This window comes from Dreissena polymorpha, unplaced genomic scaffold (assembly GCF_020536995.1).
Source record: "Dreissena polymorpha isolate Duluth1 unplaced genomic scaffold, UMN_Dpol_1.0 chrUn003, whole genome shotgun sequence".
Taxonomy (NCBI): domain Eukaryota; kingdom Metazoa; phylum Mollusca; class Bivalvia; order Myida; family Dreissenidae; genus Dreissena; species Dreissena polymorpha.
Window position 1 is genome coordinate 723600 of NW_026273317.1, and position 22080 is coordinate 745679.

The 22080-nt window shown below is 34.7% G+C and overlaps 4 protein-coding genes across 5 annotated transcripts in view; 2 read left to right on the top strand and 2 right to left on the bottom strand.

Annotated features, from left to right (window-relative positions):
* The window catches only part of LOC127863240 (nucleolar MIF4G domain-containing protein 1-like), a 32984-nt gene extending 20744 nt beyond the window's left edge, over positions 1–12240 (bottom strand). Inside the window, exons 1-6 of the mRNA XM_052402627.1 lie at positions 11939–12240; positions 6661–6792; positions 5044–5188; positions 4451–4513; positions 638–1442; positions 142–341 (exon numbers count right to left, since the gene is read on the bottom strand). Of these exons, the coding sequence (XP_052258587.1) occupies positions 142–341; positions 638–1442; positions 4451–4513; positions 5044–5188; positions 6661–6792; positions 11939–12148 (1555 nt within the window). The 5' untranslated portion in view covers positions 12149–12240. The remainder of the gene's footprint in view (positions 1–141; positions 342–637; positions 1443–4450; positions 4514–5043; positions 5189–6660; positions 6793–11938) is intronic.
* Positions 1–22080, top strand: part of LOC127863242 (sentrin-specific protease 1-like) — a 289205-nt gene that overhangs the window by 224024 nt on the left and 43101 nt on the right. The gene's annotated exons all lie outside the window — the stretch shown is intronic.
* On the bottom strand, positions 16388–16927 carry LOC127863268 (uncharacterized). The gene has a single exon (XM_052402667.1). It carries the CDS (start codon positions 16925–16927, stop codon positions 16388–16390), a length of 540 nt encoding a protein of 179 aa, XP_052258627.1.
* Positions 17077–22080, top strand: part of LOC127863246 (dnaJ homolog subfamily B member 6-like) — a 77804-nt gene continuing 72800 nt past the window's right edge. The window contains exon 1 of one of the 2 annotated variants that reach the window (XM_052402643.1): positions 17077–17233. The gene's annotated coding sequence lies outside the window, so the exon portion shown is untranslated. The remainder of the gene's footprint in view (positions 17234–22080) is intronic. The other variant, XM_052402641.1, reaches the window with a different exon arrangement.

The window sequence follows — 22080 nt, forward strand, 5'->3', positions numbered from 1 at the left end:
TCCCACATTTCTTACCCACTTCAGACCACATATTTCTTGCCCACTTTTGACCTCACATTTCTCCCCCACTTCTTACCCCAACTTTTCTTACCCACTTTTGATCCCACATTTCTTACCCACTTCTGACCACACATTTCTTACCCACTTCTGATCCCACATTCCCATGCAGTATGGCCACGAGCATCATGAGTTCCATGGACAGACGGTCGGGCGTGAGGACAGGCGTGACACAGGCAGACGACACAATCTCCAGAAGAGTCTCAGTGACGTCTGCACGGCTATTGCTAAGATACAGCTCCTCAACCTGGCTGCTGATTGGCTGCATGTTGTTTTCACTTGCCCTGAAAAATGGAGGTTGACTTCACTTGAGGTGGTTGACATAAAAATACTCTACAAGATGGTTACATTCTTGATTTTATAACTAGTTAAGCCTGGCTACTTAAGTTTTATTTCTGGAACAGAAAAAGTTTACTTGCACTTCACAATAAATAGACAATAAATACCACATATGCAATAATTTAAAATTTCTGATTGCTTAACATTTAAAATATGTAAAACTTGCATTCTTCATACATGCACCATAAGCAGGAACTGTTTTAAAAACCTCTTTATTAGGATGAGACACTTAATAACTAACCTGTTTACTAGCCCTTTCAATTGCTTTTGTAACTGTTCCATCTTTAGTTTGCGTTTTTCATCGTCACCTCCTGCTAATTTCATCCTCTTAGCTGGAGGTACATAAGCTCCTTCACCCCCTGCTGGCTTGTTATCCTTCACTATCCTACCTTCAGAATCTCTGAGCCTTCCATAGATATCCTCTGTGACATCTGTGAGATCTGTGTCCTTTCCTTCCATCAGTTCCTGATCTTTTTCAAATAAACCTTCATCATCAACTGTATCATCCTCCATATTTTCTATACTTGAGTCTTCATTTACATCCTCAGTTCCTTCCACTTCATCAGCATCACCCGTTTCGCTGTGATCTTCACTATCTTCATCAGAAAACTCTTCCATTTCACCATCAAAGTCATCATCACTTTCACTGTTTGTTATTTCTTCATTTTCATCTTCAACAAATCTAACTTTCTTGTCCTTTTTCTTTTCTGCTTTCTCTTTCATTTTCTTTTCAGTTATTTCTTTTATTCTGTCAGCAAGTTCTTCCCATTTTTCTTTCTTTTCAGAAGGACCAGATTCTTTGTTTCCGCTCTCTTTACCTGATTTACCAGATGCAACATCAGTACCATCTTTTGTTTTTGTCTTTGAATTACTTTTATTTTCAAGTGGGGTATTAACTGATGGTTTTTCAATGTCTTTAACATTCTCTCTAGCATTATCCTCCTCCTCCTCCTCCTCATAGAAATCAGCCAAGTCAGCATCATCAGCATCATCTGATTCACTCTCCTCTCCAATTTGATCAAACTCATCCTCATCATTACTGTCACCTTCAAAGAAATATAATACAAATGGCCGTGGTAGTTATGGTATTTATTATATTACTGTCTCACTACACTATAACATGCATTTTGACTAACATCAACCATGTTATGGTACACAGTGTATTTAAATGCCAATGAAACATTTTAAACAACTAAATAAATAAATAATATATAGAAACATATAGAAAGTATCTGATTGGCATACCGTAATAACTCTATGTTTTCGGACACTCTAAGTTTTCGGACACCCCTTTTTTTAGCAAAAATAATTATTTTTCGTGACTCTTAATTTTCGGACACACGAGTTTTCGTCCATAATTAATGTCTCTAAGTTTTCGGACAGTATATTTTACAGCTTTATTTTACCAAATTTCGGTCCTGTTTTCTTTATCTAATGACACTTCGATCAAGGGGTTTTACAACCAGATTAACATCTTAAAACATGGCAGGTGCATGCCTGAGGGCAACGGACCATTACATTTGCGTTATTGGGTAAATAACCTTGTAAGCTGGTATTGAACAATGGTTTCGCCCGATAGTATAATAAGCGTTATGACAATTACCATGTGTAGTGCCAATTAACAGTTCAATTATCTACCGAAATTGTACCACCCCTTCTCAGTAAAATAACTGTGACAAATACTAAACGCTTCAAAGTGTGATGCACCCTATTGCAAGTTTTACGAACAATGGAAGGAGTTAGACAACAATTATCGGAAATGACCAAACAAACAATTCATAGTTTGCTTTTTTAATGCGTTAATTACTGGTTCATACTAGCGAGTATCGGTACATCACATGCTCATCTTTGAACTCATTGGTCAAAGTAAACCTTGCAGTAACTTTCTGTCAAATAAATAAAGCATTGAAAATTAATTAAAATGCAGTGCAAAAATATATAACTGTAATTTATACTATACGGCACGGTATTTTACAATTGCGTGCTATTACCGGTAGTCGTTGATACAATTGACGCTTTTTTCGGACACTTAAATTTTCGACTCTAAGTTTTCAGGCACCTGTATTTTGTGAATATTTTTGGTATCTAAGTTTTCGGACACGATAAAATTTAATTATTTTTAAGTGTCCGAAAACTTAGAGCAATTACGGTAATATATTAAGCATACTATATGATTCACTTTGAACAAGCTGCACAAAAAACATTAGAAACAAATTATTTCTGTTTCTAGAAATGCCAATGAAACATTTTAAACTAAATAAATAAATAATATAAAGAAACAAATAGAAAGTATCTGATTGTCATAATATATTAAGCATACTGTATGATGCACTTTGAACAACCTGTACACAAAAAAAACATAAGAAAAAAGTTATTTCTGTCATTCATTTAAATAAGAGATGTTTGATCGTATTCACCCTCTGCATTTATTCCTTATCATCATTATGAGTTATTGTTAATCAATTTCTTTAAATATTGCATGCCAATGTGTGACCTTGAACATTAATCTCTTTATAAGTAAATGAATAACTTAAGTTCCCTAGTGGATAACCATCATTATATATAAGTTGATTGTAGGTCAAAGCCTTCCCTAACCATCATGCATATAAACATTTCAGGTAAGAAGCTCCTCTGACCTTGACCTTTGACCAGTTGAACTAGAAATTGATTGGCATCTTCCTTTCCTGCCAAATCAACAGCATACCAATTAGGGTGATTCTAGGTCAAAGTGTTGACTACCTGACCTAAATCTGAGATTACCCAGATGTTAAATTTTGACATACTTATAAAACCCTTAGAATAGTTTGATCTGTTTTTCTGTTGAAGTTCTACTTTTTTAAGCCAGACATAACAGGATTTTCCTTCAGCTTCTATGCATTAAACATAGTCTTTGGAAAGAACAGCTTTCTAAAGTCTCACAAAAAGGACCACAATGGACTTAAATCACTCCTATGTAAAATGGAACATCGCATTTTTCAAACCCAGAGCTATGGCTTGAACAATCTTTGTAAAGGACCATTACCCAATACTTAACATCAAATAATAAACTCTTTGGGTTTAAGAAAACATATTTAAATCAATTTACATTGCAAGTCGTATCATGCGACCACTGGTGCGTAGCCAGTTTTAAACCCTGAGGCATTATATGAATAAACTTAGTAGTAAACCACTTATCATTGTTACACACACAACCTGATATAATATATATATATATATTATTATGATATATATTATATACTCTGACCCTTGCAGTTTCCCATAAGATTAAATTTTTTATTGCTATTTAAGTCTATATTAATCACATTACACCTGGGGCCCTGACAGTTTTAACCCTGTGGGTATTATTTGAACAAGCTTTGTAGAGGACCACCATATAACATAACGCACCAAATATTAAACCCATGACACTTGCAATTTCAGCAATAAAACCCCCTGATATACCGTATAGGTATATTTCATTCTATCTAAGTGAACCCAGATGTGTGGCCAGTTTGTTCCCCAGGGGCATATAAGGGGATTTAAACAATTTCCTACAGCAGTAGATGACCTCTATAAGATGTAAAATAATATATTTAACCCCTGACCGAGTGACTCTTTGGGTTTCAGAGATTTTCAAAGTTCTGTACTATAAATGGCTAGGTAAATCAAGTTTCCCTAAGAACTTTGCAATTTTTGACCCCTGGGACATCATTTGAACAAAATTAAAAGAGAACCTTCAAAAGATATTCCACAACAAAGTTATTTACTATGTAAGGCTGTTGTTTACACACCAAATTTATTTACTATGTAAGGCTGTATAAATAAGGTGACTTTTGTGTCATGGCCAGTTTTGACAATGCAGCATGATTTGAACAAACTTTGTTGAAAACCACTATACCATACTACACAACAAATATTAGTTGTTGGTGTTAGTTGAACAACTTTGAAAGATGGTCACCTGAAGATGATTTCTATAATTTTGTTAATATCTTGCTGGCATGTTCAACAAGGATGTGGTTTGAATAAAAGGTTTTGCACAGCACACAATGCATGATTAACGGCACAGGACAGTTACCTTCCAGTTGGTTGAGCTGTGTCATCATCTGAAGCTTCTCAGGATCAACAACATCCAGAATATCTAGGGCATTCATTAAGGCCAAGACCATGGGAAAAACTCTCATCTTTTTGCACAGATATAAATCAGCAGGAGCTAATGGCCCCTAAAATGTGAGCTGGCCAATTTATTTTACTGAGAAAATTCCTTTTTTATATTTCTGCAGTCAAAACATTAGATTATTCTGAAGATTTAGGCCTTAAAATTTTGGAAAAGCAATAAATTCATTTTAAATCTATGGAAAAGTTATTTTAAGCTTTTAAGCAAGCATAGTAGCTATTCATCTTCATAATGTTACATTGTATCATTGCTGCTTTAAAACATTGGGGAAAATGTATGATGTCATTCTGGCTGTAAAAACTGGAAAAGTAAGCACCTTGTAACCATTCTGAACACCTGAAAGACTGTTCAGTGTTCAACTAACAAAAACATCTATCAATCCAGCTCAAGGAAATCTTTGACACAGATAATGGGATAAGCCTATTCATTTTTAATAATGTTTTGTAACATTAACAATTCCATCATCCAACATTATATGTGCCAAGCAAGGATAAAATCCAGGCCGTCATTCTTGAAGGACTGAGGAAGTGTGTCTTTCTTCTTGCGTTTGCTGAGACCCAGCTTTTTCTCCAGGTCTTTTATCTCCTTATCATCATAGATAGTCTTGAACCTTCTTTCTTCTTCTTCTGCATCCTCTGTCTATTAATGACAACAATATCAAGAAACCGTTGGAGACGGGTGATGCTCCCCAAAGTTTTTTTTGTCACAATATTGCACTATATATTCAGATAAAAGGTAAGGTCTTGAGGGGCATAACTTTGGATAAAATAATACGATGGATGGTATAGCAACTTAAAAATTTCAAAGGGCCATAACTCTCTAAACAAGAAACCGCCTAAGACGGGTGATGCTCCCCAAGTTGTTTTTTTGACAAAATATGGCACTATATATTCAGATAAAAGGAAACATATTGGGGGCACAGTAATTGGGGGGGGGGGGGGGCAATAATTTTTTATAGAAAATTTCAAAGGGCTATAACTCTGTGAAAAATTATCCAACCAGAACCCGCTGATAATATGCACATCTCCTCTTGGTAGTGAAGCTTCCCATAAAGATTCATTGAATTCTGGTCTTTAGTTTCTGAGAAATAGCCCGGACAAAAATTGTTCACGGACTGACAGACAGACACACACACGGACAGATGAAGTGGCGACTATATGCTCTCCCCAAAATAAATTTTGGGGGAGCATAATAAATCATATAACCAGAACCCACAAATAACATGCGCATCTCCACAAGGTAGTTAAGCTTCCCATAAAGCTTTAGTGATTTCCAGTCAGTAGTTGGGGGGGACAAGAATTGCACTATAAGTACAGTTTATAGAAAATTTCAAAGGGCCATAACTCTGTGAAAAATCATCCCACCATAACCGGCTGATAATATGCACATCTCCTGTTGGTAGTGAAGCTTCCCATAAAGTTTCATTGAATTCCGGTCATTAATTTCTGAGAAATAGCCCAGACAAAAATTGTGCACGGACGGAAGGACACACGGACAGACGAAATGGCGACTATAATTTTGCTCCCTCCAAAAATTTTGGGGGAGCATAATAAAATGTAGTACACCACTTTAACAAAACTGAGCAGAAAATAGTTTGTATTGCTTGCCTAAGCAATTATATTAAGAATGGCATAGTTAACATATAGATTAGTTCATTTCTAAAACAAATAAACAGCTAAGTACTAAAAAAACTATTGCAATAATATCACAATAGTGTTGGACTATTGCAATGCAATTGTGATAGCAAGTTTAGTTATCATGATACTAAAGATAAAAAACGTGGCTGAAAAGTCATCACTCTACAGTGTTCTCCAGAAACAGTTACATTTTCAAAGTAGCCGGTGACTAAGCAATCAAAATGGTGTATTTGCGCCATTTCAATTGATATTTTGGAGAAAAGTAGCTGGCATCTAGATTGAATGTAACCTGTGAAATCGCCAGCCCATGGTCCTTTCAGAGAATACTACTATATACCGGTATGTTAACAAGTGGGGAAGAACATTTGCAGACAAGTTAATGACCACGGACAGAAACACAAACATTCAGACATCCTTGGTATTCCAGTTAACTTCATATTACATGTACTTCACGACAGGAGTTATATGATGTACCTCTTTCCGTTTCTTAGCATTCTTTTTCTTTTGTTTCTTTTTCTTTTCTTTCAATTTCTTTTTCTTTTGTTCCATTTTTTCTTGAAGCATTGCTTCCTTCTTTGCCTTCTCTTTTTCTTCCCTAGTTGGAATCTGCAATAAAACTTTTACAAGTAGAAGATTCTTTCTTGTAAGATAGAGGGCCAGTTTTCTGGATTTGTTTTCTTGGAATTCACCAAAGCCAAGGCTGACTTTTGTTCAGACTGCTGGCAAATTGCATTAAAAAGATAGTCAAATGTGAGGAAGCCAGGGTTTTCCACAGGCCTATAACGTAAGGTGTATCACTGCCTACATGCAATCAGGTGTGGTCTTTTGATATTGCGTAATTGTGGTGACATACCTTAATGAGCCACAGGACATGCCAAAATATAATGAAATGGGTTAATTGGTTTATTTATTTTCTTGAAGTATTTTCTGATTTGTTCAACGCAAATCGGACGATTAATACACATTTTTTTTATGCCCACGCAAAAGTTTATTGTATTGGCAATAAGGTGATGGGTTAAATTTGCACCTATTATACAGTATTTAATTACTTAGGTCTTTATCAGATTACATGTGTATCGTGTCATTTCTTGAAATTTGACACAGCATTTGTAAAAAATAATTGCAATATATGTACATTTCCAGAAAGGAAATTCATTTCTGCGTCTAATAAGACCAAGTTCTTGGAAATCGCTGCACAATTGATGAAGTAATGGCTATTCAAAGCAATGCACCCTATATTCGGGTCATTTTGAGTTGAATCTATATATAGCTTTGATAGTGAAAAAAATATGTTTTCAGAGAAATCGATTTTTCGTTATAATTTGATTATTTTTCATTAAACATGATGTTTTCACTTATTAATTAATATCATAGCCACACGCAAGCCACATGTGATTGGACAACTTCAATTGAGTTTATATTTATTTTGAGACAATCCCCACATTCCTGAATATGGGTCACCACAAGTCCGTTATTCACTAAATCCCCGAGTTGCAGCTTTCATGCCTATTTATATGGTATGCATCAACTTGGTTTCTAAGCATTCTTACTTTTGTAAAGGACACATAATACTAAAATATTACATCAATGAACATTATGTTTACCAAACAAATTCTGCAAAATTCAGGAAACCATTTGTCTGCACTTTTCCTGTTGTCACAAAAACGGTGCGTACATAATGTGACCTTGTTTTGCTTTCGAAAAAAGAAACAGTTGTAAACATTGACAGACGTCACCTAAAACATGAATCAACTTAACAATGATAGGCTTTTTGTATTCAATAATAAAACTATAAATCTAACATAAATAAAAATATTTTGCAAAAAACGTTTAACCTATCCGTTACTCACTATAATCCAAGGTGTCCAGTCGTTACACCACCTGGACGTTACACCCCTGGTCTTTACACCCTCTAAGCCTGGACTTTACACCTCCCAAGATATTGATTAGATGAGAAAGGTTTAATCAACTAATGAACCACTAATTGGATTTGTCATGTAAGATGACACTGATGAGATTAATGGTTGCTCAAATGGTTATTTAATAGAGCAGCCATCATCTAAAACATTAATTTTTATTTCACCAAAATGACTGTAATAATATGCATCTAAATCATAAATACTTTTTTTCAAGAATATACAGACAGAAAAAACTTGAAGAAATAAAAAAAATGATAAATAAAATAAATATTTAGGATAAACAAAACACAATCTTAATTCATATACATTTATTTTTATTTCACCATAATGTAATAATATGCATATAAATCATAAATAATTTTTTTCAAGAATACACAGACAGAAAAAAACAAACTTTGAAAGCAAAATAAAAATAATGATAAATACAATAATTATTTAGAATAAACAAAACACAATCTTAAATTAAATTTGTAGTAACAGTGTATACCTAAAGTATGATATTCTCTAAAATTGTTCTGGTATATATTGGGACAATGAGTAACAAGGGACAAAATTGTCACAAAACCAGGTTTTCATTGTGAAAAAAAAATCTGATAAAGGGAGAAAACTCAAACTGAACTTTTGAAATGACCAAAAAAAATTAACCCCCTTTGTAAGTTTTTTTTTTTTTAAATCTATTTTAGTCGTGGCGACCTTGACATTGGAGATATTGACGTGATTCTTTCGTGGGACACACCGTCCCATGATGGTGAACAAATGTGCCAAATGATTTTAAAATCTCACAATGAATGACATAGTTATGGCCAGGACAAGCTCATTTATGGCCATTTTTGACCTTTGAACTCAAAGTGTGACCTTGACCTTGGAGATATCGACGTAATTATTTCGCGCGACACACCGTCCAATGATGGTGAACAAATGTGCCAAATGATTTTAAAATCTGACGATGAACGACATAGTTATGGCTCGGACAAGCTCATTTATGGCCATTTTTGACCTTTGAACTCAAAGTGTGACCTTGACCTTGGAGATATCGACGTTATTATTTCGCGCGACACACCGTCCAATGATGGTGAACAAATGTGCCAAATGATTTTAAAATCTGACAATGAACGACATAGTTATGGCCCGGACAAGCTTATTCCGCCAGCCCGCCAGCCAGCCAGCCAGCCAGCCAGCCCGCCCGCATTCGCCAATCTAATAACCAGTTTTTTCCTTCGGAAAACCTGGTTAAAAACAATTTGCATTGAGTATTTGTCTTATTAACTTTGTTACCTTTGATGTTTTGATATTCTTTTGCCATGACCAATTTACCAATTATTTGAAAAGATCAAAGAAAAATGTTTTTCAAACCAAAAAATTGTTATAGGTTTTGGTGATTCCGATAATGACATCACGTTTGCGCATGCTTGAATTTTGGCCGTCAACACTGCGGCCATTTCGCTATTGTTTGCATTTGATGAACCGCATCGTAATTAGATTATAATAACAATCTCTACTTGACACATATTTGCGACCCTTTTTATGAACAACAAAATACTCAGAAATAAAAATTCTTTCAGAATAAATTCAATTCAATGAACGAACACAAATAAGGACGAAAATAATCAACAATAGATTGATTTAATGTAATCAACATATAGAAACTGATTTGAATCTATATGCCTGTAAAAACATACCTTGTTAAAGATTAACTAAATTCTCTTGATAAATGTAACTGTTTTTATTTAATTGTTCACACCAATTTGGACACTCTTTGTTTCAGCATTTAAACCCCAGTGTTTAATTGCACCTTTGTTCATCACAAACCGATTATCTCGTTATAATCGGGTACTGTCCAGACAATTACTAAGAAAGCAGAGTGTCATAAACCCGAGGACATATACCCTGAATTAATCACATATGTCTGGTCATTAAACACAATTTATGATACCTCCAGGTCATCTCTTGGCATATTGAGCAGTCATTTAAGCCAAATACTTAACAGTTGCTTTAATAAAATATTTGAACATATTTAAAAAATATACATTTGTCATAAATGGATTAACAGGAACTGTACAGGGTATATATATTAGCCAGTTTAAGCATAACAATAAAGTGTTTAAAGTCACTATCACGCTCACCAATGCATACGGCTACTTTATTATGCTATATAAAAACATTCGACAACAAGTAGTACCATATGATGGTTAATTACAATAGGAAGACCTTAAAAACAAGTAACATTGATGTAAAAACGTTATATTACAAGCATTCGGCAAGTTTTAAGCATCTAAATATCGTTCCACGATGTAATCTACTTTCGCTTTCGAGTCGGGATCGGATTCATTCGGTTGCGTTCATTTGCATAATTTATACAAGCCATTTTCGCATTCGCTAAGTTCCAGTTACCCAGAATTCATTTTGATTTCACAGAATGATTATTCATGAGAACTACGTCATGCTTCCGACGCTTACCGTATCCAATCTCGTGTTCGCCCGTAAATGTTCGGATATTTCACGGGAGATATAAATGGAATTATTTGTGGCCACAAAAAAATAAAAACGAGCATTTTGTATCTCGTTAAATCAATTCTACCAGACAACATCTAACGTTGAAATTTAGCATTTTGCTAAAAGGAACATTGATTTTTTTATGGGTTAGCTTTATTTAACGAAATATTCGATATTTTTGAGCGTGATTGTTACTTTAAGAACTATAAATTTAAAATATTGTACTAATTAACTGCTACACACTTAACATATTTAACAGGTACCTGCAAATGTAAACTGTGCTATAACGTGTAAAGATCGTGCGTTACTGCGGTGTTCGAAACATCATCATAAAAACAAGCAATCACGTTTGATCATAGTATGGATATAAAATACTTGCGTAAAATAAATTAAATGTATAGATTTATGGTATCATTAAATGCTAGATTTCTATTGCTTATTAACACTAGGTAAGTGTTTTCAATAAACATGTAAAACAGTTCAATTTTCAAAATATGCAGGTGTTTTTTTCTCCATTTGACGCTAAAATTTATTAACATTTTCATTCAATTTAAAACGAAACAAAAATTTATTCAATGTAAAAGAAAATTAAAACTACATTGAAAGATTGGAATGTAATGCGCTTTTTAGGGCTTTGTTTTTTAACTGATTCCATGCACCTCTTACAATAAATTTCTATCGCTGATGAAAAATAACACTATCGCATCCACACCACTTAATTTTTTTAATTATAATCAAATGATTATATGTTTTATTATTTTTTTATTATCATTTATTTAAGTCTTACTTTTAGAAAGAATACGAGTATTTATCGTTTTTTGTGAAATTGTCAGTATTTAGTCTTCCGACTATCTTTACTCTAATACAATGTAAATGGCCGCGATCGAGAGGTTTGACTGCCAATCTATTTTTAGTAACGGAAAACCCCTCTTGTGACGTCACTCAAAAACCTCCTATTTCCTAATTAAAACTGCACATCAATAAGACAGTTATACAGACAAACAAACAATAAAAAAAACTTGGACAGACCCCCATTGGACACGCATTAAAGCAGGAACATCATTAATCAAGTGAAGTGTGCCCCATGGAAGGTGTGATCACACCTAAGTAACCTAGTCAATTATGTTTACATCTTGGGAGGTGTAATGTCCAGGTTTAGAGGGTGTAAAGACTAGGGGTGTAACGTCCAGGGGGTGTAAGGACTGGAAATCAAATCCGATATGCACCAATTGACTGTATTTGTATTGATTAAAATATCATTACTGGTATATAACATAGTTAACGTAGTTTTCATAAGAAGACACATAGTTCCTGTTATTACAAAACTCGAAAAGTATTACCGGAATTCGTCTGCTATATGCATTTCTTCTAGATTTCTTTTCAATACGATCTTCTTTTCTTCGTTCTTTCCTTGATTGGACAGGTTTCCTCGTTTTAGAGATCCCATGACTGTGTTGAAATTTAACTGCCTTTTCGCCTTGGTTTTTCGTCAACAATTGTATTTCAGACCTAAATCTTTCCAAATTACCCGAAAAAAACTTTTTATCCATAGTTTAAGGAAGTTTCAGTAAAAAAAATACACACGACAGTTTACATGGGCGCAGCCATATTGGAAGCTTTAAACTCGATTGCAATACAAATGGATAAACCGGTTTCACTTGATTATGGGAAGCCTTAATAATGGAACTTTTTCCGAATAAACACTAGACTATATAAATTTCAGACTTTGGATTTCTTAGAAGATGATTGTCAATGTTGAATGTGACACCATGTCAGGAAAACTGTCTCGCGTGATTAGGAAGTCACACAAGACTGGCCGTTTTGATTTTTTAATCCAGACAACAGTCTTTATTTAGCCACATGCAAGAAATGGGTCTTATGCCATATACAGCCAGCATAAATCCAGACCAGCCTGCGCGACCAGACCAGCCTGTGCCGTCGCGTTGAGCTACCCTGTCCGCTACAAAAAATCTTATGTTTGGCGGACATAAAAGCGGACAGCGTAGGTTTTACCAGATTCAAACTGTCAAAGATCTTCGGAATCGACTTAAATCATCCAATATTATTCAGAATTGACGAAAATACCACTTGTCAATTTGTTTATGCTTGGTAAAAAAACGAATGTGACTGTGGTGTGTGCTTATGTGAACCAACTTTTGTTGATGCAAATGTATACCATGTATCATTAGCATGTGTTCACATTAGACTTTGTTACAACTTGTCTTTACACGAATTGGTGTACCTAGATGACCATACGTAAATAAATAATAATAAATTCGAATCACAGAAAAACTTCTATATTTTTTCTAAGTAATAATTTATTAATTAGAAACCCCTTTTAAATTGTATTGCTCAGATATAAAAATGAGACATATATGGCTACAGTTACAATTAATTCTGTACAATCATAATTTTTTCTCATATGTAACGTTTTATAACGAAAGCTAAAGCAAAACCAGAATATAAATACTACTATATAAAGACATTAACTGTACGGGTTTGGGAAATCTACATGAATACATTTCATTCAATATCTTGTAAGTTTATATATATATTATACAGGTTTTTCACCTGTTAGCTCAATTGATCAAAGTTGTAGAAAGAAGGGAATAAGCACATGACCGACACCATTTTCTGACGTTATTCTATACCGAAAAACTTGATTAAAGAAAAAGGCCTCAAATCAATGCTTTGTCCGAAAACGACTCAATCTCTGTCAAGAGCACACGACGCATCATTATGTATAAATCAATCTACCGGTACATATTGCAGTAAATCTATATTCATATTCTTAATCATATTGATTTGAACGCCCATTATTCAGTTTCTGTTTTTAAGACACCGTAGTCTAGAAGTTCAAAATAAACATATTAATGTTTGTTTTTCGTGTGGTTAACTACCGGTAACTGGTGTATGAGAACCTATCTGTTATTTATAGCGTTATACCACGAACATTTCAGTCAAATATTTTTTTGATTTTCAAGACCGATATTGCTTTATCAAATAAAATAATACATGATTTTAACACTGCCTTATTGAAGAAAACATAAAACTGGTGACGTAAGCATGTAGCAATGCCTTCATTGACGAATTCGTAGACGGAACAAAAAGAAGCACAACGCAATTTACACGAATGCATTCTGCGCGTAAAAAAATAATTGTTTTAAGCAAAATCGTTAATACTTTAAAGTCACAACCCCAAATGATAAGGAAGATCGATACAAAAATGTCTTAGGAAGCATTATGGGATAGTTTGAAAGAGTACATGGAGAAAAAACAAAACTAATGCCATATGAACTGTATTCGGAAAAATCGAAACCTGTACATTTGCTCACCGATTAATTTGTATGGACCAAGCTAAAGCTATGTCGTGATTTTAAATACCAGGAACACATGAAATTCCGTAAATTTACTTCCTCGGACAAGAGGTTACACTTTTAAAATTATACCTGGACAAAAGTTCACATAGTCTTCAACCTCTCATTTAATTTTAGGTCGGACGAAGTTTTTTTTATATGATTAGAATAGCACAAAGAGATTTTAAATTAAAATATTTAAACAAGTCGGTACATGCTAATTAGATCACATGTTATTGCAACTAATAAAACTAATGATTGTAGTTTTTAATATATTTAACAGAAATGTTAAAGATTGAGCGCCCACAAATTTCCAAAATGTTTTATTTTTACTATGTTGCAGTTTTCTTTATTTAGCAAAATAAATTCAAGGAAATGTTTCTTCGTCGACCTATTTGAAAAAATTATTGGTTCAAAAACATAACCACAAGGGGGCACTTAAGACCACTAAAACTTGAAACAATTAAAATTCATTGAACTTACTTTTTTAAAACTGAGTTCCCGACAATAACGCATGCAAATTAATAAAAAAATAATCTGCACATAAAACGTGTTAACGGAGTGTAAACTTATGACTGGTTGAGCTTTTTCGAGGTGATGAAAATCGATGGCTAAGTTTCTGTCGTGGGTCGTAAAATAACGACATAAGTTATGCTCGGTGTGTTAATATCGTTTGAGACCATAGATCGGCACCATACAATTTGACGGTTGAGCGATTGTTCGGGTGAATAGTTGCTCTTCATTCAAAATTAACAAATTTCCGATTTATTACTGTATAGATTTAACCAAGCATTAATGTAAGGGTCGATAATAATTTAAATGATCATTACTTTATTATGGTCGATAAGATCCAACAATAGATTGTAACACATTAAAGTACCAATTGAGCGCATATGATCATCAAAGAAGTGTTAGACCGATAATGATTTACTTGAAGTCAATGCCAAAAAATAAAATTGTATACTCTAATTGCCTCCAATGTTCTTCTGCATTATGTCATAATGCAGCGCCATTAATGCTTTACCACTTAGATACGTATTTTGATGCATGTGTAGTCCCTTAGAAAGTTATATTTAATTAAAGGCCTTTCTTCAAGTTGCAAGGCTTCATTTCCAACTCTTAGATATTGATGAGGAGCAAACAGCATTAAACCTTAACAGACTGCGAGTTACTCGCAGGCTGTTCTGGTTTTATGCTGTTTGCACACAGCCGTTTACACGTTGTTTCTATGTGTGTAAGGGTTAAAAAATAAAGATCTACTTTGTCTCATCTGCGAACCTGTACTCTACGGATACCGTCAATGCTCCGCCTTCATTTGTAGTTATTGCGAACTATTTTTTGTGGGACAACAGAGGTGCCTTTTAAGCGTTTGTTGAAAGTAATGTGTATGTATAGATCTTTGTATTGAATAAGCAAAGCAGGAAATCTAAAAGGAATATTAAATTAAAAACGTGCAGAATATACAGCACACTATATGCTTTTGTGTGGTTTAAGGACGTTTCACCCCCAAGACGTTTCCTTCCCTAGACGTTTCTCCCCCAAGACGTTTCCTCCCCAGACGTTCCCCCCCCCCCACACTTTGGTTTAAGTGCAGACGTTTCCCCCCAATAAATGTATGATTGTTTGGTTGAAGTTTATTCTTGATTTATTATCAAAATAATTATTTTGTTTATGAAGTTTTCAATTAACTTTATTTATGAATCAGTGTGTTTGATTATTTTTTTGGTTTAAATGTGAATGGAATGCATGTAAACCATTAGTGTTGAGGAACTGTAGTTGTTTGTTGTTTTTAATCCAATTAATCCAATTAAATAGGGTCAATTGGTGAATTGATTAAATGGTTAAATCACATTTATATTAATTTCAAAACTGTTTTTCTTGTAACAGTCAAATATGATAAATAAATAAACTATATAATTGTCAACAATTTTATTTTTTTCATGCATTTATATGTATGTATATAATAAAATGATTGGATGTCACTGATATTTTAATTTTTACTAATAACTAGTTCAGACTAATTAAAACAGAATTGCACTTTCCTTTTGCATTATTTCATTATTGGTATAATAAGCAAATGTTATCAAAACTTATTGATATTTTAATAATTTTACTCAATAATATTTATTATATGAAAAAGCAACAAAAAACTTTTTTATTTAATGAAGTTGTGGAATTTAAGGAAAAGTTAATAATTTTACAAATTACAAAAAAGGGTTTTAAATGCATAAATATAAAATATATCAGTTCTACAAACACCAAATCTAAGCATTTCAGTATCACACTCCACAATATCATGAACACCAACAGTTTAAATCTTGTAACAAGTGTCTAATGGTGTTTTAAAGGCAAAAATATTAAATATATCAGTTCTACAAACACCAAATCTAAGCAGTTCAGTATCACACTCCACAATGTCATGAACACCATCTTTTACAATCTGGTGACAAGTGTCTCATGTACTGTGCGTTCCGCTGTGGGCTCCACCTGTGGGCCGTACACCTTTGCACATTCACTTAGAAGTTCACTAGTTGTGATGTCTTTGTTGTCATACCTTGCCCAGAGGTCTCTTATGCTTTTTTCTATCCTACGGCTCACTGGCCTCACTCTCCTAGTGGATTGGCCCTCTCTGAGGTACCTCAACTCGTACTGCACATTCTCAGCCTCTGCACGTAGTGCTAGAACTAGGCGGTAGAAGGTCCGTTCCTGGCCACCTGCTTTTCTGTTCAGAGATTGGTGCCATCCTTCCGTGTCATTGTTGGTTCTGACAGTCACCCCATAAACTGACAAGGAGTCAATATCGAAGATGGCGTAGTTAATCCACTGCTCCTCCATGTAGTGCACGAACCTGGAGAGCTGTTCGGAGTTAGCCCTTATCGCAAGGAGCTGGAAAGCTGGCTCAATGTCGGCGGCTGGCAGAAATGGTAGCGCCATCATGTTTCTTACATAGGTATGGATGGAGGCCTTCTCCATGTAGGCTGGCCTTAATCCCAGGTCCCCCACCTTGCGCCATACAGCCTGGGTAAAGTGAAAAACACATCCCTTGATGGTTGCTGCTGGAAAGACTTGACGGACCGCCAACCATGCGGTGTTTGGCCGTTAAACTTTGTTGCTCTTCATTAGAACCGTTTTTACTTGCGACTAGATCGATTAGACCGTGTAATAAGTCGAAACAAGACGGACATTTTGACGTTTTGTTGTGATTGGATTTCCAGTAATTTCTTTGAATCCGCTGCAATTTTAAACATTTAACCAACAGAAACACACCTTATAACCCTGGTAAGACATACTTAAGCTTATTGCTTTCGTTGTTTATGAACGCATGTTAAGACGTAACGAACCAGTTAAAACTGCTTATTTACATGATGCCATTCATCATGCATGAACAATAAGAAAACAACTGCTCGAACAGAAAGTCGATTGTCATTAATAAAAATATGTTTATTTGTATAGGCTAACAGCTAGAGGAATTTTTTCATATTTTTTATTCAATATTCAGTTGTCTTGATTTGTATGGGAAAGTTAGGTGTAGTTTTGCCATTTGAATACTCTAAAAGCCAAATGTTTTTGCCCAATAAGCATGAAACTTGATCAGATTTACCTTAATTGGACATCACAGCTGCCTTTCTACAGCGCCGTAATATTTTCGCATAACTTTGCTCGATAATTGTAGCCGTTGCTACTGACGCGTCACTATCTTATCGCAATCGTGATACACCGGCTATCTCCGGACTACTCCGATTGATTCATGGAATAAATCGTCTGTTGAATAACCCACGACCGGAAGTTAAGATGCGTGGTTTCTAATCACTCGTGCTTCGCACTCGTGATTGAATCCCTACGCATCTTAACTATCAGCCGTGGTTTATTCGACAACAAACTACACGAATTGTTTTTCAACTATTTGGTTTTATAATTGCCAGTAGCCAACCTAGCCAACCTACGCACAGACACTTGTTTGGTTCAGTGCATGTTTGTAAGCTAGTATCGAGTGGACAACGATTTAAAACATCGGTATAGACTTACACTGATTAATAATATTGACAACGATGAAAAGTCAGATAAAACAGTTACCGAAACAACAATGAAATAGCTTATGATAAAACCAACTGAGAAAACTCGTATGTTTCGTTTAAAAAAATGCTCCAGGCAATTTAACTTGTACATTATTATACCCTCTTCATGAATGGCAAAATCAATGGTATATATTTTAACGTAATTTGTCATAATTTCGGATAAAAATTTTCAGACACTTTTTCCCCATCAGGGGTGGCGAAATCAAATGTCCGAGTTGCCTGAGTCGTACATTTGCTTGTCTGGGCAACTGATTTTTTTCAATTAAGTTTTCCGTGGACAACAAGTTTTTTAAAGTCGGGTCCAGGTATACAAAAAAAACAAACATTGTATTAAAGCCGTAATTAAGTTTTACAAAACCGGATGTTGACACGCGATTACATTGTCAGTGCTATTTGCGAAGCAATCAAGCTAAAATACAGGCACTCTCCTGCGCAGTGATCTCCCTTATTCTATAAGAGACCGGAAGCATGCCGCATTTTCAACATTCGGCCCGACTGTTAAACAGTGTACAGGCTGGTTTCTTTATATTTACAATCAGACGGAAATAAAAAGTATCAAACTAAGATAATCAAAACACGGTCTACCTTGTTATTTGAGACGACTTTTATGGTAAAGATGAAACATTTTGTTTTTTTAAATCTTCAACAACAGAGCAGAAACACGAAGCTTTGAGCAGTCCACCTCCCAAAAATACTAAGAAAGAATTTGATAAAAAAAATATGATCTAAGTAAACGCACCAAAACTTATTAAAAAAACTTGGCTAACAGATTTTCAATGGTTACCAGTTGATGATAATCAAATTGCTAACAGTATCGGTGCAGAGCCTCAGTCTGATGAGGTCGACATATTGGACTAGTTTAATTTGTTAAGATTACGATGTACTTATGTTCAACACATGTTTTAGTAACACTAGCTTTGCAAGATTAAAAGTTTGACAAAGTCTTTATATTGTTTATAATATACTGCTATAATGAATGTACCATTGAAATACAACTATAAACAAAACAAGCAAATCATACTCATTTTGATATATTCCACATTATTTTACATTAATCAATAAATGGGTTTATAATTTATATAAACATTAACGGACAAGTGTAGTTCAGCAACGGGCAAGTTATATTTCCTAAATGGTTGTCCGTGGACAAGTATAGTTTTTTGAGATTTCGCCACCCCTGCCCATTTAAAACCAGACCGATTGATGTTGCTGGAAAATATGATCCCTGGAATACAATACATATGAAGAGTTTATTACTATTAAAATTTTAAAACGGTATACTTGTCACTATATCTATACAAGTTATGGCATAGATTAAAAGGGGGGAGGGCTTAAAATAGTACTGTGAAAATGATTGTTCAGAGTTTGAAAATCATGTTGATGTCTTTGATGAAGAGTTTCTCACTATTTTAAACTGTGAATATGTGACATACATTTCAGGGGACAAAAATATTTATAAATTGCACTCGTCCTGCAGGACAAGTGCATTAAAATTTTCACTCGTCCTGCAAACACATGCACTTGTCCTTCAAATATGTGTGAAAGAAAGATTGCAAAGGACTGATATGACTAGCAATGTTTCCTATATCACTGCTAAAATGCTGCTTACTTAGTTATTCATGCCAGCTGATCACAGAAGAAATGTTAACTTACTTTATTTATGAGGAACACAAAATAAATAAATGAAGACAAATTTGTTTTTTCCCTTTTCTAATGCTTGCGTCAGTGCCTTCCCCAGGAATTTTTCAGGCGCCCCGGGGCCGATCGGGGGTGGGATCGGGAGGGGTCCCCTCGCGAAGTTGATTTTTTTTTTTAATTAAACGTGTCAATTCACGTTCTGTGGTGCGTTATTACTCAAAGAAAAACAGCGTCAAAAGACGTCATTTGTTGCGCTATGACTCTCAAAAAAATCCCCCAGTCATTTAAATTTTTTTTTTTTTTTTATTGTTTAATTGTTTTAAAACTTTTCCGCACAGATAGTAAAATCCCGACTCGAACGATTCCCCAATACATCCGTTTCAACCCGACTCTATTACTGTATACTTACTATTTTTCAAGTTTCTATTTATTACCCGATAATCCCGTTTATTCCGTTTTTATCAATCTCTTTTTGGTAAATATTTACGATAAAAGCTTTCAGTTATTTCTTTAACACAAACCTTGCCATTTTTTAAGTGACTATTTATAGATTTTATGAAATATTGCCTCTGAATATGCGTCAATCCCCTGACCTGTTGTGTGCTTGTTAAAACGCTCAATACACGCCATTTGTATGCAATAGACGCGACGTTGTACATGCTGCATAATTTTCGCGCTCTTTTTAATTGAGAAAAAGATTCGACACAAAATAAATTTGCACTGCTAATTTGAAGCAAAAATATTTAACGTTGCAGTTACATTTACATTCGGAAGTGTGTTTCGGATTAAAAACGCGTTAACATCGACTTACGGGAATGGGTTTCGGATTACAAATTTAATTATTCCGATTTGAGATTTCAACAAATATTAACTGTTGCGTTATAAATTCAACGATAATTTGTTTAAACACTTTACGAGTCGAATAAATGTTTTGACGGAATTATGCATGAAATTCACGTTGTCCACGAGGATCACGGCCGGTTGCCATCATCAGTCTTCTAACTATCGATTATCGGACGAAACATTTACAAATGTGCGTAATTAATTCAACGAAAATTTGTTAAAGCGCATTACGTGTCGAATAAATGTCAGAAAAACGAGGTTAATCAGTTCTATAAATGGACATGTTGAAATATACATGTACTGGAATTAAATAAATTGTTATCACATAATTGTAACCGGGAGTCATTTGCACAACTTACTCGCTATAATAATTAATTGTTTACCACTTGCAATTAATTTCTCGTATTAATTATGAGTCAAAGGTTACACTTGTTTACAGTAAAAAGGTGTGATGATGATGCCCTAAACCGTCTTAAATGTTCTGTACTGTACTAATTACCGGTTTATATTACTCAAATGGTACAACTTCTTACTAATCAAGCTGCGATAAACTCTTACTTCATGCCCGACGTCAATCAAAAATAATGGTCGATAGTTAACCCCGCCCTCATAAGCATTCGCGTAACCGATTGGATGATGAACTTCACAGTTTGACGACTGGAAAGTTACCAGATACATCCTTGTCAGCATTTAAATGACTGTGTAATGTGGCTAGAATAATCGATACGCGCGTCATTCTATTCTCTTATCAGTGGATTATCCATTACCCCATGTGGTGTTTATGGCGATTACTTGTGAAAGTAGGTACCGAGTGCTCTTTTAAAACAGGGAATATTGATACACTGATAGGGAAACCATGATTTATTTGGACAATCTCCACTTTCTTTTACTGAAGAATACACTGATCGGAAAATTTCAAGCGCCCCGGGGACTCTGATTTCGAAATTCAAGCGCCCCGGCAAGGGGCGCTTAAATGGCCTGGGGAAGACCCTGTGCGTGCTTTCCATTTCGGATGGTTGAACATCGCTCGTGCCCCCTTTAAAGAACGCTCGTATGTCAGACATATATCATATGAAATTCAGACTGGTTTAAAACCGAACTTTGCAGTAAAATAATTCTTTAAAAATCAATACTTACAGTGAATGAAGTCAGATGGTTCCCTGTCAACATGGACGCGCAAAGTTTACACCAAAAAGCCAATATTTACTCGGGACACAGTCTCGCATAACAACGCTGTATGAAATTTTCAATTACGATTTCTGGTTCATTATCGTTCTACTTTCGGAATAGATATGCTTTAAGAAATGATTTTATTTAATGAAAAAGAGTCTTACTGGTCAGAAAATATATATTTTAACATCAGTTTTTTTTCACTCGTCCTGTAGGACGAGAGCTTTAGGGAAATTCACTCGTCCTTTCAAGATTTCACTCGTCAATACGAGCGGACGAGTGGAATTTTTGTCCCCTGCATTTATTGAGCTTTTGTAATGCCTTATGGGCCTCAGAATTTGTTTTGTCACTATTATATTGAGCTTCATCCTTTTTTACATTCATGTAGTGTGACTGTGA

Coding starts and splice junctions, on each gene's coding strand:
- LOC127863268 (XM_052402667.1), bottom strand. CDS start 16,927: ATGGAGAAGGCCTCCATCCATACCTATGTAAGAAACATGATGGCGCTA.